Source organism: Phyllostomus discolor, chromosome 2 (assembly GCF_004126475.2).
Source record: "Phyllostomus discolor isolate MPI-MPIP mPhyDis1 chromosome 2, mPhyDis1.pri.v3, whole genome shotgun sequence".
Lineage (NCBI taxonomy): Eukaryota > Metazoa > Chordata > Mammalia > Chiroptera > Phyllostomidae > Phyllostomus > Phyllostomus discolor.
In genome coordinates, this window is record NC_040904.2 from 86088115 (window position 1) to 86113178 (window position 25064).

The following is a 25064-nucleotide window of genomic DNA, read 5'->3' on the forward strand; positions in this document are numbered from 1 at the left end:
ATGCATTTCCAGTTAAGATGTGGGGAAAACGCATTAACCAGGAATGAGACATTTTCTGATCCCAGATTTGCCATTAATAAGGTGTGATTTCTTGGGCAAAGTCAAAAGAACCAACCAATCCTCTGTGAATCTCAGTTTATCATCTGGAAAGTAAAATAAATTCTGAGGCTGTAGAGAAGCATGGGGTATAATGGAAGTTCTCAAGGACATAAAATTGGCTTGGATTATAATACTGGATTACATATGTTTATGTATTTATATGTCTTTATATGTACTCATGTTTTATCACAGAGCCAAACTGAATGTCTTGAAAAATAAATTAAAAACAAACATAGAACTAATACTCAAATATACACATACAATTTTTAAATTCTATTTTATTGATTATGCTATTACAGTTGTTCCAATTTTCCCTCTTTGCCCCCTTCCATCCAGCACCTCCCACTCCCTCAGGCAATTACCCCACACCATTGTTCATGTCCATGGGTCATGTATATATTCTTTGGCTACTCCATTTCCTACACTGTACTTTACATCCCCATGGCTATTCTGTAACTACCTGTTGGTACTTCTTAATTCCCTCACCTCTTCATCCATTCCCCCATGCCCCCTCCCACCTGGCAACCATCAAAAAGTTCTCCATATCCATGATTCTGTCTCTGTTTTTGTTTGCTTAATTTGCTTTTGGGATTCAACTGTTGATAGATACAATTTTATACACAAACACAGGTATCATGAAAATAGTCAATAAGCTAATATTCCACTCCAATTTGAAAATCAGAACTCTGAGATCTAATAAATCTCTAAGTTCATCAAATTACACAGTATTTTCTTTCATTTTATGAGCACTAAGTTTCAGAGGAAGCACAAGGTATCATTTGAAGGATTCACTAAAGAAGCCCTGTTGTGGTATTATTAGCACTGCCATCCCTACACCCCACGGGTTTTACTGATCTACTTAGAAAGTTATCAAAAAGGACTCTAGGTCATTATTACATCACAGAAGGGGACTATCGAAAAGCCTTACCTGCCCGGTTTGGTGCTGTATTTCTGCAGTCGTGCTTTCACTTCGTCATAGGTGAGAAAGGCCATGTAACCCGGATGTGTTACAGCTAAGAAGTTCCAATTCCGCAAAATAGAGCTCCAAGGCTAAAAAATATAAATAACACATATTATCAACCATCAATTACATACCAACCCATCATTTACTACACTTACTGAAATTCTCTTGGATATTTTTAATGTGAATACAAGCTTAAGTGGCTTAGGTCAACTTTTATTATCTAATAGTAAACATACAGAAACATATTCTCTTTTTGGAAAAATATAATTAAGTAGAAAACTTTTCTTAGGAATAGAAAACATAGTACAAAAAGAAAAACCACATAATTTCTTACTTAAAAATATACCCAGCACAGCACTTGTGATTATTTTAAAACTTAAATCACATCACTCTTCTGTTCAAAACCCTCTAACTTGGAGTAAAAGCAAAAGTCCCCATAAGTGGCCTAGAAGGACCTTACAGGGTTGATCCCAATTCCCTCTCTTCCCAGCCTGCTGTGATGTCACCTGCTGTGATATCCCCCACTTTCTGCTGTACTCCAGGCACACTGGCCTCTTTGCTGTTGGCTTGAACACAATTGTGCTCTCTTACCACACAACCTTTGCATTTGCTGAATCCTCTACCTGAATTCTTTCTCTAAATATCCATGATTCCTTTCTCCAAATGTCACTTCCTTGATAAAGCCTTACCAGACCTCCCTTTTAAAATTGTTACCTCTGATAACATTACTTATCTCCCCATGTGTTTTGTTTGCTACTGTACCTATGGGCATTTCATTTTACAGAACCAGAAATTATATCAGAGAATGTACGTTGTTTTACACATTAACCATAAGCTACACAAGGGCAAGGAACAAGCTCATCTTCCTCACCAAAGGGATACCGGCACTGATGCACAGTGTCAGAAACCCAGAGATCACACAGGGGTCCTGGTTGAATAGCTCCCCTCATTAGCAACTTGTCTAACGGCGTTGACTCCTACTCCAGTGTTCTTCCTGTGGTATAACACATCCTTGTACTCACATTTGGTTTATCCTTGCACAATTATGAAATTAGAAGAGGTTTACAATTTACTGAGTTATGTAAAAATCTTTCCCAGAAATAATACAAACACTCACACAAGGTTTGTATCATTCTCTCTTTAATGTGATTAGTTGTTCCTCCAGTTAGTTACCATGGCAAGAGAAAAAAGGCAATCATTAACACACAACTTTGCTTGAGGGTGTAAATGAATCATCTCTGCTGTATTTTTAAGGCTGAAGCTACATTTCTCCCGCCCAGGGAATTGGCAGCATACTGTATCTGATGTGCCAGATTATTAATTCAAATCTTCTATATGAAAGAATAAAAAAGGTAGTTTATGTTGCCAAGTGAAAGTTGTAGAAATAGTCATCCTAGAAATGACACTGGTAGAGAGCTTTTGCTTTTGTTTGTTTTGACACTTGTTCCTCATTATCGTTAAGTGTTTCAAATTTATAAGGCAGAATTCATCAAATATTATATCCCTTGAGATGAGGATAACAAGGGCAAGAATGATTAAGTAATGAAGAGTTTTTTTAACCTTTTCTGACAAATAATATCTTTAAGGCATTAAGACATTTCCCCATCAAGCTGAAATATCTAATTGGGCAAAAAGGAGCTCTATAGAACACTATTATGAAAGCCTTGTCTACGTACTTGAACAAAATATTTTTAATTTTTTAAGGCATGACTAAAAATTGTATGAACAACACTTTGAAGAATAGCAGCATATGTTTAAAAAAACAGAAAAAAACTCTGCTATTACAAGCACTGAGTTGTGTTTTCTTTTATTTGTTCTGCTTCCTTATCTACAAATGGCAAGGATGAAAAAAATATAAAATATTTGGGTCACTTCCATTAAAGTCCATACAAATTAAAGGAAGAGCCATTTTTTTAAAAAATGCTAAACTATGGAGAGCCAATGTACAGATCAAAATACAAGTGAAAAAAATGAAGTCTGAGTTTTGAGCCAACTACTGCATAATTCTTAGTACATAATCCAGAAGACCAGCTTCTAACTGCAAAAATATTTATGTAATAGAAAGAGTCTGTGTATGTTTTTCTTGTGAATGCAACCCACAGCCAGAAACATGTGGTAGTTGTACTGTTGCTTTTTTAAATATTTTGCCAACTAATGGTTTAAAGAAGGCAAAACAGAGTGCTTTAGAAAGTAAGAATTATTTCTACAATTTGTTTTAGAAATTAAAGAAAATCTTTTCACAAACATTAAAACAAAATTACTTGGAAATTTTTAATGACTAATAATAAATTAAGGAAGCAAATTAAGGAGATTAGCCCCTCCATTCTCCCAAATTCTATTATTTTCAAAAATAGCCATTTACAAAGTTACAACTTGAGCTGGAAGAGGGGCCTCAGGTGGTCTGCCTAGATACTTTTTCTTACTTGCTACAGTGAGTGACTTTCTTCCTCTTATTTTTCTCACCATCCCACTGATGCTATCTATATCTTTCAAATCTCTCATCCCTTATTCTGCTGTCCCTCAAATGTATTGTTCCATTTCTCAACAACCCAGTCTTCTCTAGTTGTGGGGAAAAGTAAGGAAAAGGGGGAACAGCAGCCCCAGGGAGAGGGAAGAGAGAAGCAAAACCCCTGTTTTTCCATCCCAGGACATAAATACCTGCCAATCCTAGGTCTCTGAACTACCTGGAGAAAAGAAGATTAAAGGCAGACTAAAGAGGAAGAAATATGGAAGGTAGCCATTGCAAGTTCTTTCCAGTGACTCCCCAGCATTTGCTCAAGTTTTGGCAAAATAAGAGAATGAGGGAAGACATGAAGAAGAAAGGGTAACCAGTAACTAGTATCCAGTTTCTCACTTCTTTCATGTCCTAGGCATTTTCATCTCCTAGCCTCTGCTGACTCCTTCTTCAAACCATATGTTAGTTATCAATGTTAGACCCCAGTCCGAGAGAGTACTCTGCCCACTTTCAGATCCCACTCTGCTAAACATCCCATATCTAACAATTTAGAGCTAGAGGAATTCATTGCCAATTAACTCCCAATATCGCAGCTGCAGGAGGATGTGTGTTCATGCAGTAACAGTGTGCACAAAGCTACACTTTCACACAGAATATATAATTATGACTTAAAACTATTACTCAATTTTTACATTTGTGTAAAAAACAAAAGATCAGTAAAAGTTAATACAATTCTATTTCACTTTTCTATTCAGAGAGGCAATTTTATCATTTTAAAGTACATGTATGATTACTCATTTGAATAATGAAACCAAAAGAAGTGAATAATCTCAGAAATATAGAGAGGCTAATAGAGTTCTTTAGCTCCTTCTGCAATTGTGTGTTTTAAAAGAAACTAGGCATTCCTTGGTCCACAAAGAAGAGTTTGGTTTTGTTATCTAGAACTTTTTACAGTAGCTCTGCTTCAAAAGGTTGTTTTCCTCTCCCATCCCAATGAGAATAAACAAGATATACATAACAGCATATTAAAATAATTTGGGCTATTTTAAAGTGAAACAGCTTTTAAGAAAATATATGCACATACTAAATATCAGTTGGGGTAAGTGTTTAACCAACATTAAGTTGCCCTCATACTTTTTATAACTAAGGTATTCTAGCATTTAACAACCACACTAAAAATCATCCAGCCCCCCCCCGCAAAAATACCCACAATACCCCTAGAATGAAGAGTTAGGTTTATGAAAATAACCCTTGTTCTCTTCCTTCACAAGTGGCAGAAGTAAAGCCCCTACTGCTTAGAATATCTTTGTACCATGTTAAATAAGGGGTTTGGAAAATTATCAGAAACCTTTAAAGAAAGGAGAAGTTCCATTATAAAATGATCAATTATCAGTTAATACAACCCTTTTCTAAAATTTATCTTAAAATTATATAAGCTGAGAAGCTATACATACCAAGGGAAAAATCATGAAACTGCTCTAAATTGAAAATAAGCAAAAGGACACATTTTATAGTCATTTATCTAATATCTTATCCTACTTTGCTTAGGCAAAATTATGACTTTAAAGTTGTAATAAAGTAAAATATATTCTATGAGTATTGTTGACAAGAGTTAATTTGCCTTCTGTTAACAGGTTCTTTCATAAATTAAAAGTTAATCCCACACAACCTTGTTTTCTTACATAAATCAGTCACCCAATCTTTACAGGCCAGTATAGAGTCACGAACCACAGAAGTAAAGTACTTACATCATGGCAAAGATGAAAACCAGTATTATACTCTTAACATTTGTTGAAAGCATGTTTTAAACAGAATAAATCTTACTATAGACTAAAATAGTAAAAAAATGCATCAGAAAATAAGCAAGCCTGATTTCTATCTTCCTTACTTACTATATAATTTATCATAAAGATTTTAGGAGGGACACTTTCATTACGTGACTATTTGAATCAAATTTCAGGTCTTTATGTTTAGGGTAAGTCCATTAAGACACACGAAAGAGTAAAATGATAGCATTCAGCTTTCATCATATGACAAGCTGCTTCTCTGAATAGCTGTGTAAAGACAATTATAAAGGACTGGCTTAAAAAAAAAAGAAAAACAATAAATTACACCAGAAGGTTAACCTCAAAATCATATATATTAGGGAGAAAACAGAAAAAAAAAGTCTTAATTTTCCAAAACAGAAATTTGTTAAATAACCTAATATACTGATGGAATATTACATAGCAACTGAAAATTAAAAGGTATATTGAAAAATACTTTTGACATGGAAAGATGTTTATAATACATGACTGAAGGAGCAGAGCAAATCAAGTGGTAAAACAGTACACCTAGAGTGATCTGTACAGAACAGGATAAATGTGCTACCTATTTCCAAGCCGACTGATTACCTTCTCACCTAATGAATGTGGTGGCAAAGGAGAGAAGCTGGGATACAGCCCCAGCAAATGCCCAAATGTAAAAGCTGCACTATATCAAATATTGGGCAAAAAAAAAAAAAAAGACTTAAGAAAGTAAAGTGAAAAACTAAATAAGGAATTTAAAACAAAGCTCCTTTGCATGAATTTTTCAACACTAATAAGCAACCAGTAGGCTCACGGCACCTGATAATCAGAAAAGAACTCTAAACTTACAGCACTGGCTAAAAACTTACCTTAGTGACTGGCTTTAAAATTATACACTACCAAAAATGAGACTATTTCCAACATGTTTGTGTGTTTGTGCCTGTGTATGCGTGTGAACGATAGAAACTCATACACAAAAATGGAAGTGTGCACTACACACACACGAAAGGGGAGGATTAAGTGAATGGAAACTTACCTGAAATAGCCTGGTAAAAATATCAAATTCAAAAACTGAAATATAATCATTACAAGTTAAATCGATCGTTGATTTTAGAGCCATTGCTTCCAGGCCAGAGCTAATCTGATGGACCTCGTGAAGGCACTGTCTAAATACTTTCCATGGCACGATAGTTCTGTGCAAGGAAAAAAAAAGGAGTAATTGAATCAAGTGTCATTTAAGACATACCTTCCATTGAAACAGCAAAATTCAATCATAACATTAACATAATTGCATTTGTACTGAAAGACAAATAGTTGAGAATATTGTTCATAATCTAGAACACATGTAATGGGTTTTGCTAACTGGATTATTTTCCATTTGCTAAGAATATGACAAAAATCTAAATAGATTTTTCTCTCAAACAGCACTTGACTATCAAGATATTTCTAAAAATACATGTGAAAGAAGGTATTAGGTCCAAGTCCTGTATGTCTGACCTCTTTGTATATACAAAATTATTTAACTTAGAATCAAATTAAATCCCCCCTCTATTTATTGCCTTAAAATAATTACAAGACAATGGGTTCACATAATAGAACCCTTTGTCCATTGTGCCATTCATCTACCATCCTACATAGGTGGAAAGTCATTAAGACATTTCAGCTGCCACCCCAATGTTTTTTCCACAGAGATGAAACGCACATGTGACCTAACCTTTTATATAACTCAAAGGGGAATCTTAATATATTTTTACCAACCACACAATATCTATCACATGGAATTTTATTTTTAAACACTAGTTAATTTGTATTAGATATCATGTATCAAAATTTTATTAGGTAATGCATGTACATGGTTCAAAAATTTAGAATAGCACAGAACGGTATCAGGGAAAAGGTTCCCAACCTGTCCCCTACCTGATCAGTTTCCAACATTCACCCACCTCCTCCCCACTATGAAAACAAGTAACGCTGATTATTTCTTCCACAGTTAAGTTTCCTCCTGTGGAATGTTAAATGGATACTCCTAAATAGGTGGAAGAAATAAATTACTTATATTTTTAACATTTTAAAGCTGTAGTTTTCACAATGTGACAGCTATGTGTACAAGAGTTATGCATAACTCTTATACATACCTTCTTATAAGATTGCATATATTTAAATCTTGGGCTTTTCTTCACCAGTATCTCTTCAGAAAAAAAGACTCAAGCAGAACAGACTAACCTGGTCCCATCTTATCCCAATCCTCCAGTGAAGTGTCATGCAAATGCACAACTTTTATATTCATTCAATAAGCATCCACTGCTGTGCCGTCAAACTTGAGCACACACCAGAATCACTGAAAGGATTGTTAATCAAAAATTGCCGATTCTCAACTCAAGGTATTCTGATTCAGGATGACTGGTGGGGCCTGAGAATTTACAGTTCTAACAAGTTTCCAAGAGATGCTGATGCTGCCGGTCTGGGAACAACATTTGGGAGTCACTGGTCTATTGTACCTATTAATTACTAAGGCAAGGCATGTTTCTGTGGAGAAATCTTACTATGGAAATACAAAATAGCATCTCTGTCCTTGAGAGCACACATTTTCAGGGTATAAATAAGATTCTAATGCCAAGGAATATAGAGGCAGAATATTTAAGGAAGTGCTAGAGGAATTCCAAAGGAGTGCTCTATGGCAAGATCAATAAATGAATGGTGAACCAGGCTTACAACACTATGCTGCAGTTACAAGAAAGTTTGGATCTAATAGTCCATTAAAAGAAAAAATATGAGGCTGAATACATCAAAAGGCTTTTCTCTATGTATGAAAAAAACAGGAAACCACAGAGAACCGAAGACAGACACCACATCAGATGCCATTTAGAAGTAAGACACATCAGGCTCTGATTAAGGTAACCAAAATGTTGCTGTTTTAAAGAACAAAGAAAACTTTTGATAATAATAGAAGACTATTGATTGATAGTGAAGTGTAAATATGCATTTTGTCCAGCCTCATTACAGTCACTATGGAAGTAGTGACGATTAAAAAGCACATTTTTCTTTCTCAAATTAAAGTTCCCAATATTCAACACATAAAAAGGGACATGAACCATGATAGTCAGAGTAAAAAAAAATTAAAGAACTACTGATTTAAGAATGGTATGTTTTATCTTTTATGTGTAAATGCTTTAAAAGTTGTCTTGTGTGTAAAGTATAAAAAGTGTAAAAACTGATCAAATAGAAATCTGTAATATCTGTTTCCATAAAAAAAGATCCTCATCCCCATATTTAAAGTAGACACAGATCACAATTCTTTTGAATATCCAATGATTTCTCACAGCAAATTGTTTTTTTAAATGTACACATTTCTAACACTGCAGTCTAACATAGCACTGAGGAACAACAATTTACAAAGGGGCCAGCTATATTCCCGCAGTACTCGTATACATGAGACTTTCTCCTAGTTCACTTGTGATAAACCTAACATTCAAACAAACATTTGCTGGAACCTTAATGAAGAGTAGTAAAAGGAATTAAGAATGGCAGTGTTGGCTAACTTACTATAACACAAAAGTTTGTACAACAGATACCCTTCCTTCCTTTGATTTGCTGAGCTAAACACCACCATGGGGAGAAGGTGAAGGGGACAGTGGGGAAGGGGACACATGAGTGAAAAACAGAGAGACTATAACGGTAGCTTTTAAAAAATTGTTTTCAAATGGTTACACTATGAATCTAGAGTTACCAAAGAGGATTTCAAGTTTCTACCACATTCAGTCCTGAGGTGAGTTCCGGGGAAGGAGAAAGGAAGATGTGAAAGGACTTTCACATCTTTAAACTAAACTGTAGCAAGACAGAATGTTGGTTTCTACTACCCCTCTCTCTAGAGATGAAGAAAGTGAGAGAAAATGTTGGCAAACTGTCTTACAAAAATATATAGAAACATCAGTGTGCTGGGTAAGGTCTGGGAAAAGGAAAGAGGAAGAGAAAGAAAGAGAACAAAGAACATAAAAGGGCCATCTAAGATTTAAGAGATCACCAATCCGGAAATACTTTAATCTGTCCTTTTACTACTTACAAGTGGAAAGACTTCTAAATAAATGATGGCATGCCATGAACTAAGGTTATCACAGAAAAACATGTATATGCCATCAGTACCCCATGGGATGGAGATCCATGAAATCAACAATTATATTTTATTCATCTTTGCCCAAGACAAATGAGGCATGCGATGAAAATTTGTGTTTTCAAATTACACTGTATGTAGGAAAGTCATGAGAGTCTTTCACAGAGAAAGAGCCTAGAAATGTGTGCTACCATTCACCTGCTACACAGAGACCCTCAATGACTGAAGAAAAGGGGTAGTGGGTTCATAGAATGTCAGGAGAGACATGAACTTGATAAATATAAGGCCATATTTATAACTCTGTTATTAGATAATGGGTTCTGATCTATCACAAAAACAAAACAATTATAAAGTTTTGAAAATAAAGCGTCATTTCAGAGAAAATAGGGTCAAACCAATACACAGAAACAAAACTGCAAAGGTGTTAGGAGGCCGGCAACTGAGAAATCGCTCAACCTTTCAGGCTTACCTCCTCCGTAAAAGCGGAGCAGGGTATTAGATCTTCTCATTTGAAAATGCTGCAGTTTTAAGACAAAAGTATAAGGAATGGAAGACAAAAACCCCAAAAGACTGATACCCCCAAAAAGGCAAAACATTTTCATGAAACCACAAGTTCAAAAAAAGCTATAGGTTTTATTTTTAATGTGCATTAAAAAAATCATATATATAAGGTGTGAATCTCAATGCAGGCCAGGGTGTTTGGAAACAGTAACCTTAGTATAGTTCTGGTGTGAGTGAATAAGAATTTACACAGCATGTCCAGACGGCAATTTGGCGGCAAGTTTGACCCAGAAAGCCAATTTCTAGGAATTTCCCCTAAGAAAAGTATGTCTACAGCCTATTATTAAAGGGAGCAGCATTTAAAAAATTGTATGTTCTTTATGATCCAATGCTACAAACTATCTAGAATGTCTATAGAGATCAACACAGATTTTAATTGATAACTGCACAAGGGTAGGATTATAAGTGATTATTTTATGTTTTTCTATATTTATAATAGGCTCTGATAGCTTACAGGAACAAAAAATATACTAAAACCATTTTAAAATATATTATGGAACCACAGGCAGAACAGCTAAAAAAGAAGAATATTTACCTATGATATGGTTTTTTGTATAGGAAATGCAAAAGAATTTTCAGATTAAACTTTAAGAAGTAATAAGATACTTCAATACGCTTGCTGAATACAAGAACAATATATAAATATCAGTTGTATTTCTACACATAAATAAAACATAATTAGAAAATAAGGCTTAAAAGACTTGCTTTTTTGCCCTGGCTGGTATAGCTCAGTGGATTGAGCATGGGCTGTGAACCAAAGCATCGCAGGTTCAATTCCCAGTCAGGGCACATGCCTGGGTTGTAGGCCACAGCCCCCAGCAACTGCACATTCGCACATTGATGTCTGTCTGTCTGTCTCTCTCTCTCTCTCTCCCTCCCTCCCTCCCTCCCTCTCTCTCTCCCCCTTCCCTCTCTAAAAATAAATAAAATCTTTTTTAAAAAGGCAAATGGAAAGAAAATATTTTTTAAAAAAACTTGCTTTTACAATAGCATCTAAAAATTTCAAATAAATAGGAATAAAGCTAATAACAGATCATGAAAGCCACAACACAGACACATACACAGCCCGAGATACAATACATAAAATAATTTAACTCTTATTTGAAAGTCCTGCAGTTTTATTTTTTGTTTGTTTGTTTGTTTTAATCCTCACTGAGGACATTTTTTCATTGCTTTTAGAGAAGAAGGGAGAGACAGAAAAACATCAATGTGAAAGAGAAACATCAGTTGGATGCCCCCTGTACGTGCCCTGACCAGGGATTGAACCTGCAACCTTTCAGGTACAGGATGATGCTTCAACCAATTGAGCCACACTGTCCAGGGCAAATTCTTCAGTTTTAGGACAAAGTATAAGAAAAGAAAGACAAAAAAATGTTAGGAGAATGACCCCCCCAAAAAGGCAAAACATTTTCATGAAACCCCAAGTTCAAAACAGGCTAAAGGTTTTATTTTTACTCATATAACAAATTAGCAGATTCAAAAAGATGTAAATTCTCACCAAAATGATTCCTAGATTTAATATCCCAATAACAATTCTAGAAGATATTTTTCTATTTGAAATTGAAAAGCTGATTTTTAAACTTTATAGGAAAATGTCAAAAGCCAAGAACAATCAAGCTAATCATAAATAAAAACAACACTGACAAGCTTAATTGTGGATAGAGAACAGGCATGGCTGGGCAAAAAAGGTGAAGGGATTAAGCAAAAAAGCAAAACAAACAAAAAAACCTCACAGACAGACAATGGTATGATGGCACCCAGAGGGGAGGATGGGGGCGAGGGGAAGATAGAAAAGGGTAAACAGAGAATAAATGCTGATGGAAGTAGACTTGTCTTGAGTGGTGAATGCACAATACAATATACAGATGATGTATTACAGAATTGTACACCTGAAACCTGTAATTTGATTAACCAATGAATTCCATAACATAGTAAAAATAAAATAAATAAAAACAGTAATGGTACTGGCACAAGGACAGAAATATAGACAGACAAAACCAGAAAATTTAGAAACAAATGGAACCGTGTCTGGACACTGGATGTACAACATCGATCACAGGTAAACAGCAGTGAGTAACGGACACTATTTCCCATGGATGTTTGTGGGTGAAATGGATACATGTGTGAAAGAAAATGAAACTTGACCCTTATATAATACCACAGAAAAATCAATTTAGATGAATCTTGGACCTAATTATGAAAGAAAGTTTGATAGAAAATTAAGAAAGAAACTTTGATAAAACAAAGTTTTTTAGAAGAAACATGGAGCACATTTGCATTACTTTGGAGCAGGCAAACAGTTTAAACAGGATCCAAAATGCTAAAAAAAAAAATAAAGGAAAAGATAAATTAAAAACCTATATTCACAAAAAGAGATGATGAACAAAGTGAAAGAGAAAGCTCCATACAGAGAGAAGCTATTTACATGCGTAAGATCAACAAAAGACTCCTATCTACAATATATAAAAACATCTAATAATGATTACTCAAACACTGGACAAATAATTTCTATATACACACAAAAGCACAAAATCAAAATGTTCAACAAACATACAAAGGTGTGCTCAGCTTCCCTGGTCATCAGGGAAGTGTAAATTAAATCACAGTAAGATTCCACTCTATCCCACCAGATGGCTTATGGGAGGAGGGTGGAGGGGGAGAGAGGGATGAATGATATCATGAAGTGTTGGTGAGGCTATGGAATAACATAAATGTTTAGGCACATGTGATTAGATTGGTAAATTACTTTGGAAAACTCTGGTGGTCTAAAATAAAATTAAAAAAGCTACAAAAAAGCTACAAAAGCAAAAACTACGTATACACTAGGAGAAAGCAATTATACTCCTAGATATACATCCAACAGAAATAGATACATATTTTTAATGTTCAAAAATAAATAGCCATAGCAGCACTACTGACAATAATCTGATGGAGGATGAACCCAATGTCCGTCACGAATAGGTAAAATGGAATAGCCATTCAGTGAAGCAAGGAGAATGAACACAGCACTGCACTGTGCAAGAACATAGGTGAATTCCAAAAACATAATGGAGAGTGAAAGAAGCCAGATATTTTTGAAAGAGTATAATTACATAATTTAATGCCACAATTCTATGATGACAGAAGGTAGGAGACCGTGGGCAGATAGTGACTACATAGGAAGAACTGAAGGTCTGGGGGAAGGTGGATTCTGAACTGCAGGTAGTACATTATTACCTTATATGGGTGCATTTATATTAATGTGTTTACTTTGTGAAAACTCCTCACCCTACATTTATGATTTGTGTACTTTTCTGTATTATAATAAACTTAAAAATATCTAAGATTAAAAAGAGAGAAAGGAAATGTAAGAAAGGACAAAGTACCTATCATAACAAATAAGGCAATCAGCCTGTGTTTTTAGTTGCTAGTTTTGTTGCTGTGGTGGTGATGGTCGCTGCCTAAAATCCATTCAAGCTCAGGGACATAAAATGTCATCATGACTTTAAACAAAATGAAAACACGTTCTATCTCTATAAGCCCATTTCTATTTTTAATTTCTCATCTGAGTGTTGTCAGAAAATTCATGTTGATCAACAAAGACATGGTTCAGTGTCAGTACCCTTAAAGTGAAGGCTACCTTTGTTCAGAAGAAAATAGAAAATTCATAAGATATTTGTTTTTTGCTTTTATTGTACAAACAAAAATATTAGTTCTGTGATTCCTAAGTCTGTTGATATTTTACATTTAGTATTTCCTTAAATCCAGGCTTTTTTTGTAGTGACTCTTTGTTAAAGGACATGAAAACAGATTTTTAACAGGCTATTACTGCTCTTATTCTTCCATCACTAAGAGAAAAACAGTTGTTTTCCAGTAACCCACATAAAGAGGATATCAAACCCCTCTGGTCAGATAGTCCTTAAAACTAACTCACCATGGACAGGATGATAGCCATGGTCAGCAAGGATACACATAATCAGGTCTAACTATTCTTCCTCATGAGTGAAAATGCCTAACTCAAACAGAAAGACACAGATGCTGGGTATTTGTGATAGATTTTTTTCTTTGTAAAACAGTTCATAGCATTTTGCCTGTATTGCTGTCAAACATTTTCAGACGATTGCAAAAACAAGGAAACTGCTTCTTTAACATTATTACTGATTTTCTCAATAACCTCATGTGATAGGTTTGATACTTTCTAACTTCTAGTCTCACAACCTAACTTTGAATGTAATAAACAGCAAATTTACTGTAGCCATGAAATTACTTTGCATGTAATTCCATTTATTTCCCAGCTTTGAAATATACAGTCTATTGGTGGAAAGGGATGGGAAGAGAAACTGCAAGCACAATCCATAAAAATGTCAAAATTTCATTTTTTAAGTTTCCTGCTTAATAGCCATGAGCATAACAACAGAAAGATTTTATTCTTAAAACAATAGATATTGTTATTTTCTTTCTAATATATAACTGTTTTCAGAATATTTTCTCTGAAAGTTCTGTGATACTTGGTAGGTTCACAATACACATGAGATACAGTATCTTATGGATGACAGCAAGATGCCTTTGATCTGCTGAAGTCAGATTAAACAAATTTAGGAAATTATATACCCTAAAATTAGCAAATCCTGCCACAGAAGGGTTTAAGTAAGGTTTTAAAATGATCTTCCCTTTAGCATTAAGAGCCCAGACTATTTTACCAACAAATAAAAATGTCAATAATAACAATAAATCCTCATAAATCTCTCTACATAGAGCAATTAAAGGTAAAAAGTAATGGGCAAAGTCTGATAGGTATATAATTTGAGGCAAAGAAATATACAACTTCTCATAACACTTTCAAAACCTTCACAGAATAAAGTGCATACGTACTATTGTGCATAAGTAGATCTCCTAAAATTCCTTTTATTGAGAGAAACTACAAAAGATTGCAGCATAACACAGCAAAACAAAGCTACAGTGTGAAAACAGTTATTGTCATTTCCTGCTGATAGTCAACATTGAGAATAAGGAATAATAGAAAGTCTATTAATGAAAAAATACATAGCAGACACCATAACAATTCAGTCCCAATGACTACATTCGCCCTGCACAGACTGCTAGACTCTGTATGAACATATATGTTGCCCATACACACTACCAGCTCCTGCATGGAACCTGAGTGGTCCTCTGACCACTCTAGTGAATAAGTGCATTACTATCAGTGACATTCTTTAGGCACTTTTCTAAAGGGACAAAAGTGATTTTAAGCATTTATCATTTTTAATATACTGTCTATCAAATTATATACATACTGCTTAAAAGACAGAAAATTGTATTTGGCATCTTATTTGCTTTTTATATCTAGGATCTTGTTATAATAACATAACTTTATTTTTCTTATTAATATAAAGAAAATTTGATTAAAAAAACAGGCAATAATATTTAACTAAATAGAAATATTGAAATGCATTCCTCAAGTTCTATTTTAGTGTTTTTCTTTCTCTCCAGAAATCCTGAAGCACAGTTTCCTTGTAAAAATCTTTAATTTCAGTTGTGCAACCCTTCCTTTAATTAAAGTATGACTAATTTGTCTCTTCTTTAAGTAGAGGGAAAACTGATGTAGTTAATATGCTAGAAAAACAAGTACCTCACTCCCTGGAAAGGTAAAGTAACCATTGTCCTTTGCCTCTTATTAAAAGTGAAAGGAAAATACAGGAAACCAAAGGAGGTCCATACCACTTCCCCAGGAAATCAAAGGTAGAGGTAATGAACTGAGCTTTAAGTAGATGATTTTTTTTCCAGGGTAAGCAGGACAGTTTCTTAGGTTCTCCCCTACTTTTATATAGGGCTACATACAATTTTAGAAAACTTTTATTTTAGCTTTTGCTTTTAGACTTCTAGGGACTATAGAATCTCCCTTACACAAAGTTGAATATTAAATACATTATTTGTAGAATTAATATGAATAAATACAATCACTTTGAGCAAGACTAAAGGTTTAAATTGGTTTGTTATTCCACAACATAAAGTACTAATTTGTGCCAGACACTGTTCTATGTGCATTGTAGGTAGACTTTTGCTCTTTTAACCTTCACAGTAACACTAGATAGTAGCTATTATTGTTATTATCAACCCACATTTTATAGGTGAATAAACAGATGCATGGAGAAACCAAGTGGCTTGCCCAAAGTCACAACGCTGGTAAACGTTGCAGTCAGAACCCAAACACAGATGGCCTCCAGGCGTGCTGCCGCCCAGTCAATCAAGCAAACAAGGTCTGTTTCTCTCTAACTCACACGTGCACATGCTCACACATACTCCTCCACACCTCACCTCATTTGAATAAAATGAATAACACTTCCCCAAAGTCAAAATATGAGACATTGTGTTGAGCTACTTCAGGAAATGCAAAGATGAATAAATAAGCCTGATTTCATGGTGCATGTAGTCTAATGGGAAATAAGGTTACTAGACAAATAATCTTAATGAAACAATGAAAATAAGTAATGTCAGGGGCTAAGCAAGAGCTTAGAGAAGTTTAAGAAGAGATTTAGTAATAACAATAGGTAGAGAATCTATAGTGAGATGAACACTGAGAGATGAGTAATAGTGACTGAAAAATAAAAATAAATAAAAATAATTTTTAAAGATTAGTAATAACTCTGATGCTAGACACTGTAAAAACCTTCAGTGGAAGGAGTGAGATGAGCAAAGACATAGACAGGAAAGAGACAAATAATCCACTTCACTGGAGAACAGGAATAAGTAAAGGAAGACAGATCTTAAATGCCAGAATATGCCATGAACTCAACCAACAATTACTGCTGTGTATAAATGACCACAAAATGACCATTTAATGACCATTTAAGGAATGATTAAACATTATGTTGAAAATGGGATTAGCTTGTATGAAAGCAATGACCACAGAGTTCAATATATAACTCTAATAAATATATGTTTCACTAATTTTTGGATAAAAAATCAAAAAGGAGCTTCATAGTCAAGTGAAAAGATCTATGTAGTAAACAAACATTCAATGATATTAAATGTGTTTGAAACACAACAAGAACTCAAAGCATGGAGTAAATAAAGTTTAATGTGTAGAAGGGTGTACGTTACTGAGAACAAGCAAGAAAGGGGAATTTCTGAACTAGATTTGTAGAAGGATATCAAAATTGTGGAATAATAAAAAAGAAAGAAGAGCAAAAGAGACATTCCAGGGAACAGAACAATAGCAAATGATAATAAAATAAATTAATAAATTTGTAGATAATAAACTCATTGAAAATTTTGAGCAGAACTCAACCCATTCAGTTATTCATATAGTCTGCTCCCATGTATTAGTGCCTACTCATACCAGGAAGTGTTCCTGGCTCTGAGAAATAAAAATCAGGAAGGCATGGTCCCTGCCTTCAAGGAACCCTCCTAGTCTGTTGGGAAATGTGAACCTGTCAGCAGTTCCCTGCAATCTAGTATGACAGATGAGAGCAGGGGTGTCCGTCTTAGCTTAGGGTAGTCAAGAAAGCTTCCAAAGTGGTAACACCAGGTAGGGGAATGGAAAATGGGCTTCCCACACAGAGGATTCCGGTGAGGGGGTTAGGGGGAGTACCTCAGGACATAAGTACAGCATTTTGTTTCTTTGAGGATGAGCTGAGTACAAAAAGATGAAGCTGGAAAAAATAGTTGCTAAAGCCTATCATGTTGATGGGACTTTAGACTTCAACCCACAATCAATAAAGATTCATAGAAGCACCTCAGAAAAAAAATTAGAAGGCTTAGTTCTATTTTTTAGAGAGTTCACTGGTCTCACTAAGGAAAACAACTGAGTAGGTTGTTACTGAAGGTAGGCAGACAGATCAGAAACTCAAGAAAGAATATGAATCTGAAACTGAAGAACTTGAAGCAAAGATGAGTAAAAGAGGACACCTAAGAGGGTTCAGGAGTTAGAATCCAAGGTTCTCACTGAATTATTACTTGGTTGGAAATGCATATCTAAATCTCAATGTCAAGAAGTACTTAAGCACAAGGAGTCCAGTAACTGCTACCTGACCTGCTTAGAAAAATGACTATCAACCACAGTCTGATACATTAATGTGTCTTTAACAGCAAGTAACACGTTTTTTTGAGCCTCATGCTTACAGTCTCTAGATTACAAATTAATAACCCATGGTGCCAATATTCAGTTTGGTATTGGTTTCATTTTCAGAATTTACTTAGACATTTATTCAATAATGTCACTTCTCTTTTCTTACATATTTTTCCTATCTCCTAGTCAACAGACTAAGAAAGCAAAAGCAGGACTCAACTATTAAAACAGTGAATTTGCATAAAAATCTAACAAACACAGAACTTCCCAACCAGCTGAGCCTGACACAGATATGTTACTCATCCCCTCGGGACTCCAAGCAGGCCCTCCCTGCACAGCTGAGCTCGGGCCCTGCTCAGAGCTGTGGTCCTGCCGTGACTTCACAAGGGGCTGAGAAGCAGAAAAATTAAGCAATTAGGCATATGACACCTAGAGACTTTATGCCTTCTGCTTGTGTTTATAAGGTCTGAATCCTAAAGTTGCCTTTAAATTTTTTACAATGTCCTTTAAAAAATAGCTTTTTGCCAATTTTAATTCAATCTTAATATTTTGTTTTTACTGAGAGTTCCTTTTGGGGAAGAAAAAAAAGCCACAATACTTCTTAAGCTAAAAGCTGCTGTATAAAAGTTTTAATCCGTTTGGCTGATTTTAAAACTAACCTCTCAATGGTCCTGTTCATAGCAAAAAATACTGCTTTATGTTCAAAGGCATTGGTTAGGTAAAATAAAAGCACTCTCCCTGGTTGGTGTGGCTAAGGGGATTGAGTGCTAGTGTGGCACTCAAACCAAAGGGTCACTGGTTCGATTCCCAGTCAGAGCACATATCTTGCAGGCCAGGTCCCCAGTAGGGGGTGTGCAAAAGGCAACCACACATTGATGTTTCTCTCCCTCTGTTTCTCCCTCCCTTCCCCTTTGTCTAAAAATAAATAAATATAATCTTTAAAAAACAAACAAACAAAAAAACCTCTCACATGACCTCAATGGGTAGCTAGGTAAATGACAGGAATGCTCCCATATAAAAACTAAGTTATGTGAAAATACAAACTAGTATTAGAGCATAAAGAAAATAAAAGAGTTCAACCTTTTGAAAGACTCTTATCATTCATACATTTGTTCACTTGTTCAATGAAATACTGTGGAACAATAAGCTGAAAATTCAGAGAGAATATAAAGATGGTTGCTCCAATGATCTCTTAAAAGAATCATTAATTTTGATGACTACAGAAATATGTCTGAGTTCCAGAAGGAGCTTTAAATTTGGCTCTCATCCCAAAAGTAAAAATGTTAAAGAAAAATTAAGTAGCTTTTTTAAGTAAGTGAAGACAGCAGACATAAGTACGAGGCTTTGGGAGGCAGAGAGAGTCATAGGTATTTCAAGAATCCTGTTTGATTTAGTAGTGATTTCACTCATGTAGCAGTTGAACAGAAATTTCAGCTCCTTGATGTCTATGACTATAAATAAAGGGAAGTAAAAATGTCTCAAGTGCATAATTCTCTGTGGCTTAAGGTGCTAGCAAAACAAACTCCTCTCTTGAAAAAAGTGTGAGCAATCTCTCCATTTTTTATTGACCTTTTGAAAAGCAAACAATCTCATGACTCACTGAAATTTTCAGTTTTCAAAAAGAAATACCACAAACAATTTGTCCTATAGATTTTCTTAAAATTTCATGATAAAGTTTATTTTAAAGGTTACCAACTGTTTGCATCAGATTCACAATGTTAATGTATGAACTGTAACTTCAAGAAATCCTCAGCTTTTTCTCCCAGAACTCAGCAATGACTTTCCCCTTTTTATTATTCACAAAATTTTAATTAATACACTTTTGGCTGTTATTCTAATTCAGATGAGGATGAACCTTTTTAATTTAAATTTCTCATTTCTGATTGGATACCAGAGCATTGTAAATAGCTAGATTTCTGGAATACAGAATGTCCTTATTAGTGGCAATAATGGCATTTCCTCCTTTAGTGCCTAGAAGTAATGCAGAAATACTTGTATTTAAGTGGGAAAAAGACTTTAACATTTTCAAACCCAAAACATTATGTGTGTAATGTATGTAAGCATATCCTAATCATGGTGGTAACTCTAAATAAACATAATACTTCCTAAAGAAAGAAAAAAAAGTTACAGTCAATTCACCAGCATCTGAGGACTAAGACCACCAAAAGTGTGTACCAACATTTTATATATATGTATTTAAAGAGCGAGACAGACAGACAGACTTTAAACTACAGGATGGGAACCATAATCCATGTGTAAGCAATCTCTCTTCCTCCTCAACACTCAGCTGGAGTGCTGCCTACATTTAAGGACATTCTGATGTGCACCCTCATCAAAGAGACCCTTAAAATGTTACTGAAGAAACTATGAGCCTCCTGATGCTCAGTTCTTAATCATCTTACTGAGGGATTCCCACCAAATTTTTAAAGTTTTATAAGTTTTAAATTATGCTGGCTTCAAATATTCACCTATTATTTAGCAAGCTGAATGCCAAGAGTCTGGGTAGAGAGTGCCTAAAAAAATCTTTACCCAGCTATTTTGTGATATACTGCAACTTTGTGTTAATATTATCCTCATTTCTGTATCTTGCTTACACAGTGCTTGCTGTGTAATGATACAAACAAAGTCTGAATTGGGATTCTAAGGCCTCCTCCCACTCTACTTGCAGACCTTAACCAACCTTATGCACCACCTCCTTCAGAAAGCAGTCCCTGATACCTGAAATCATGAAGCAACTGTTCCCCTCTGAGGAACTTCTTTATGCCACCTTTAAAGTATCTATCTCTTTTTGACTCTTATTTTGTACACATCTTATATGCTTACCACATTATAAAAAGTTATAAGCATCTCATGTAATAGAAACTCTATCTTACATAATCCTGCTTCTTAGAATGAATTAACTCAATGAATAATCATTAAATAAATAAATGCTGTATAACTGATATTTACTCTGTAATCACATAAAACTATTCAGTTATGAAGGTATACTTTTGGTGGCTAACCAGAAAAAATTAGCAATCAAAGCACTTATCAAAAATACTCAAGTAAATTTCCAAACTCCTAAGTAAAATCTACCATATGGAAGTGGAAACAGGACTAGGTAATTCTGCAAACATGGATCCAAACTATAAAATGATTTTTTACTTACTTGTCTCCAAAAAACTTCCTCCAGAATTCAGCAGCATCTGCTTTCGTAATACGAAAGTTATCTCCCTGAAATTGCCCGTTGGGAAAGATTGCTTTGATTTCTGCCAGCATGTGACTGAAGATAAGGGACAGTTTTGTGAGATTTCGCCTGTGGACACAGGGAGTAAAGAGAAGAAAAATAAATAAATATGTTTTAAAGGTACCATAGATTATAAAAATAAAATTATGTACAGTATTAGCCTAGGTATTGGTGATTCATTATGAATGCCTCATTATGACCCTAAAAATAATGTTCATAAAAAGTTGTATATTTAAATTCCTAACAAGCCTTTCACTTATTATTAATCCAATTTAATGTAAACAGGAACAAGATTAATTACATGAATTTAATGGGAGGGATAAGACAGTTAAAAAATAATCAAATATAAATGCTAAATACAAAATATAGAGTAGCTATTTCAACACATAAGGAAGGATTTGTCATTAGAGGAGAATCCAGGAAGATAAGAAATTGTTTGACAGATCTGAGACTTAGATTAGAAGGGGAGAGCAGAAAGAAAAGAAGATACTTTGGAGATTAGGGACAACATGTACAAAAGCATAGAGGTATGGAATAAAACTATTTGTAGAATACCTAAATTCAGCATGGCTAGAGAAGAACTGAAGATGGCTGGAAGAAATGGCATGAGATGGGATAAGAAAGTTTGGTTGGAACATGACATATAGGGCATCTGAAATAATGAAAAAAATTGCAAATACACTTTCTACTTGTACGAAAAAATCAGAGCTGTTGCTGATGGGTTTCAGGTGCATGTATATTTTAGAAGCTTCCTGAGCCATTCTAATGTACTCCCATTGTTGAGAGCTCCTGCTGTAAGGAATGAAGAGGGAGCCAAAATGAATTAGACTAAGGACATGATCAAATCTGTTTGAGAAATAAAATGTTTTGACAGTGTGAAAAAAAAGGTTTGGAATTAAGGGAAATGCAAGTTGAGGCATCTGAAGGGTAGGGGTGGGGTTTGTAATCATTACTTTAGGACTGAATGTAAATATAGAGGAAAATTAATAGAGAAAGCCATCAAATTTGGACTGTATATAAAACCCTACAATGTTTCAACATGACTCTGACATTGATAGTTTTGGTTCTTTTTCCTCATTGTTACTCTTGTACCTATGTTTAATGATTATCAAATAACAGGCCAAAAAAAAAAACCAAACCCATGTTAGGTACCAAACAGATCATATAATATACATCTGTCGATAAAGTCAATGGATTTTATTCTTTCTAAAACATTTACCAAAAAAGCCCATATAACTTCTTATATAGCATGAATAGAGAACGAATGAATATACTAGCTATAACAAGTGGAAAAAGACTGAAAAGCAGCAATCAAGGACAAAGTAAACTGCATCTCAATAAATTCATCTCTATTGGAAAACCAAATATATCTCAATTTCCGTAACCTTTATATCTATGAGATTTATGAAAAAGAAGGGTCAGAACTCAGGCCTTGTTTTTGTGCTTAACTGGCAGCAATAAACAATCTGCAAAATCATTATCATTACGCATAATGTTCCGTCATTTGCTTAGATTCAGCCACACTTCCATCCAACTCAGACTACTTAAATGTAAAACTTCTCTAATTAGTTGAATCATTCATTTTCTCATTTATGTCAACACATCCTCATTTAGATGATGGGAGATATAAGAAATCCAAGTCTTAGGAAATGAAAAGTAAACCGCTGAACTATATTAAAGAAAAGAATTGTGACCAACATAAACTGTAACTGACTTTTGAAATGTGAGTTTAAGGAAAAGAATAAAGTCACTTTAGAAAATCTGCACCAAATTTATTTTTATAATTAGACCAAGGGTTAATTTTCTACTGAACTTCTAATTGATACATATTGAAGAAAAAATGAAAAATAAAGATGGCTATAATTAGGGTGAACCAACTGTTCCATATTTTCTGAATTGATTGATTTCTGCCCCCTGTGTCTTTGTTTTTTAATCATATCCAAATGTTTTCCATTTTTATTTGTTAAGATCTAAACTCTGAAGCACAATGCCAATAATTACACATTTTGGATATCTGATCTACTGGCTATGTAGACACTAAACTTTAAAACAAAACAAAAAAAAATAGTAACATTGTGTCTTTATACAATCCAGAAACTCTAGTAATCACTAGTACCTATATATCTAATCATTGTTTAATTATAAAATATGTGTATAGTTCAATTTCCTTATTCTTGCAAGTGATTTATTCATCACGTTTTACTTTTTGCATATGAAGGCAATGAAAGTGAACATTGTGCCCTAGCTGGTGTGGCTCTGTGGATTGAGTGCTGGCCTGTGAATCAAAGGGTCACAGGTTTGACTCCCAGTCAAGGCACATGCCTGGGTTGCAGGCCACAGCCCCCAGCAACTGCATATTGATGTTTCTCTCTCTCTCTCTTTCTCCCTCCCTTCCCTCTCTAAAAATAAATAAAATCTTTAAAAAATATATCTTTAAAAAAACATACAATATGTGAATGCAAAAGTTTGTGTTACCTTATTTTTCACATATATCAGACTACATTTCTTTTATATCTAATTTTTAAATACACACACATACCATACACATGTAAATGGTCATTTTGGAAGTCCATTATTTCAAAGACTGATTTATAGCTTGCAATCAACACCAGGATATGAAAAAAAAAACCTGATAGATAATTCTACTATCTAATGTCATTTAAATTTATTATCAGACAAATAGGTTTTCTATTTTATATAACTGTGGGTTTCTTTTTGTTCGTTTGTTTACTATATTCTGTTATACATTATGTGCTTTCTTTAATTCCCCATGCTTCCCTGCACCCTTAGGTACCCATTTAAAAAAACATAACCTCTCATTTTGAAGGTAAATTCCAAGAATACTGTCATCTCAAACCAGTGGAAAGAAGGGCAACAACTATACATCTTCTTTGTAACTGAAATGCTTTTCACTATTATAAAACTTTTCCACACGTGGCTAATTCCCCCTTGATTACCTCTCATCATAAAACTAGTAATAATGACTGCTTAATAAAGATTTAATGCTTACTAATTAAGAATGTTTCCATCACTAAAGCTCCCTACCCCAAAACAATGAAAAGAATAAAATTTTGTCTACAAAGACTCAATAATTTTATAATTATAAACTTAATTAATTTTACAAGGAATTGTGCAACACTCTTTCATTTCCAGTATAAGAGCTCTTTATTGTGACTAATTACTAACTCATATTTCCCATTAACCACCACAAGCTAGCCCCTTTTTAAAATTTGTTGTGTGAGGTTTTGTTTATAAGAAATAATTATGAAATAAAAGTATTTTGATATACTAGGTAATCAAAAATAGCTTCTAGATTTAAATACTTGGTAAATTGTTAGAGATGTTAATATTACATTTCTACCTGAATTAGAGGAAAGGAAGAAAAAAGGAGTAAAAATAGGAGGAAGAAGAGAAGGAAAGCTAGCTACTTAAAAAAACAAAAAGAGTATGAGTAATGTATAAGTAAGGTCAAGAGTATCACCTAAAGAGCAAAGTATCTCATTCTTGCTTCAATCACCTAACACTGTATTTCTTTAAAACAGTATGAATCAATTTTAACAAAAGTCAAGTTACATTACTGCACAGTATATACAGTTGAACCAGAGTGAATTAGCATGACTATTGAGATGACAGAACTTCACTGTTCATAAATAAGACTTTGAAGCTTAAAGTGGCTACAGCCAATATCATAGGAAGACTGGAGGTGCACGAGTTTTGATGTAGAATGACACAATCCTACTCTTAATAAATCCATCACATAGTGTGGAACAAAAAGGCATGAATAGATTATTATGATACAATATAGTGGGGCAATGCA

At 34.3% G+C, this 25064-nt stretch overlaps 1 protein-coding gene across 6 annotated transcripts in view; it reads right to left on the bottom strand.

The window, feature by feature from the left end:
• Positions 1-25064, bottom strand: part of CBLB (Cbl proto-oncogene B) — a 212646-nt gene that overhangs the window by 98318 nt on the left and 89264 nt on the right. For all 6 annotated transcript variants that reach the window (XM_028503384.2, XM_036018039.1, XM_036018038.1 and 3 more), the window contains exons 4-6: positions 21170-21316; positions 6342-6498; positions 1028-1149 (exon numbers count right to left, since the gene is read on the bottom strand). In XM_028503384.2, coding sequence (XP_028359185.1) covers positions 1028-1149; positions 6342-6498; positions 21170-21316 — 426 coding nt within the window. The remainder of the gene's footprint in view (positions 1-1027; positions 1150-6341; positions 6499-21169; positions 21317-25064) is intronic.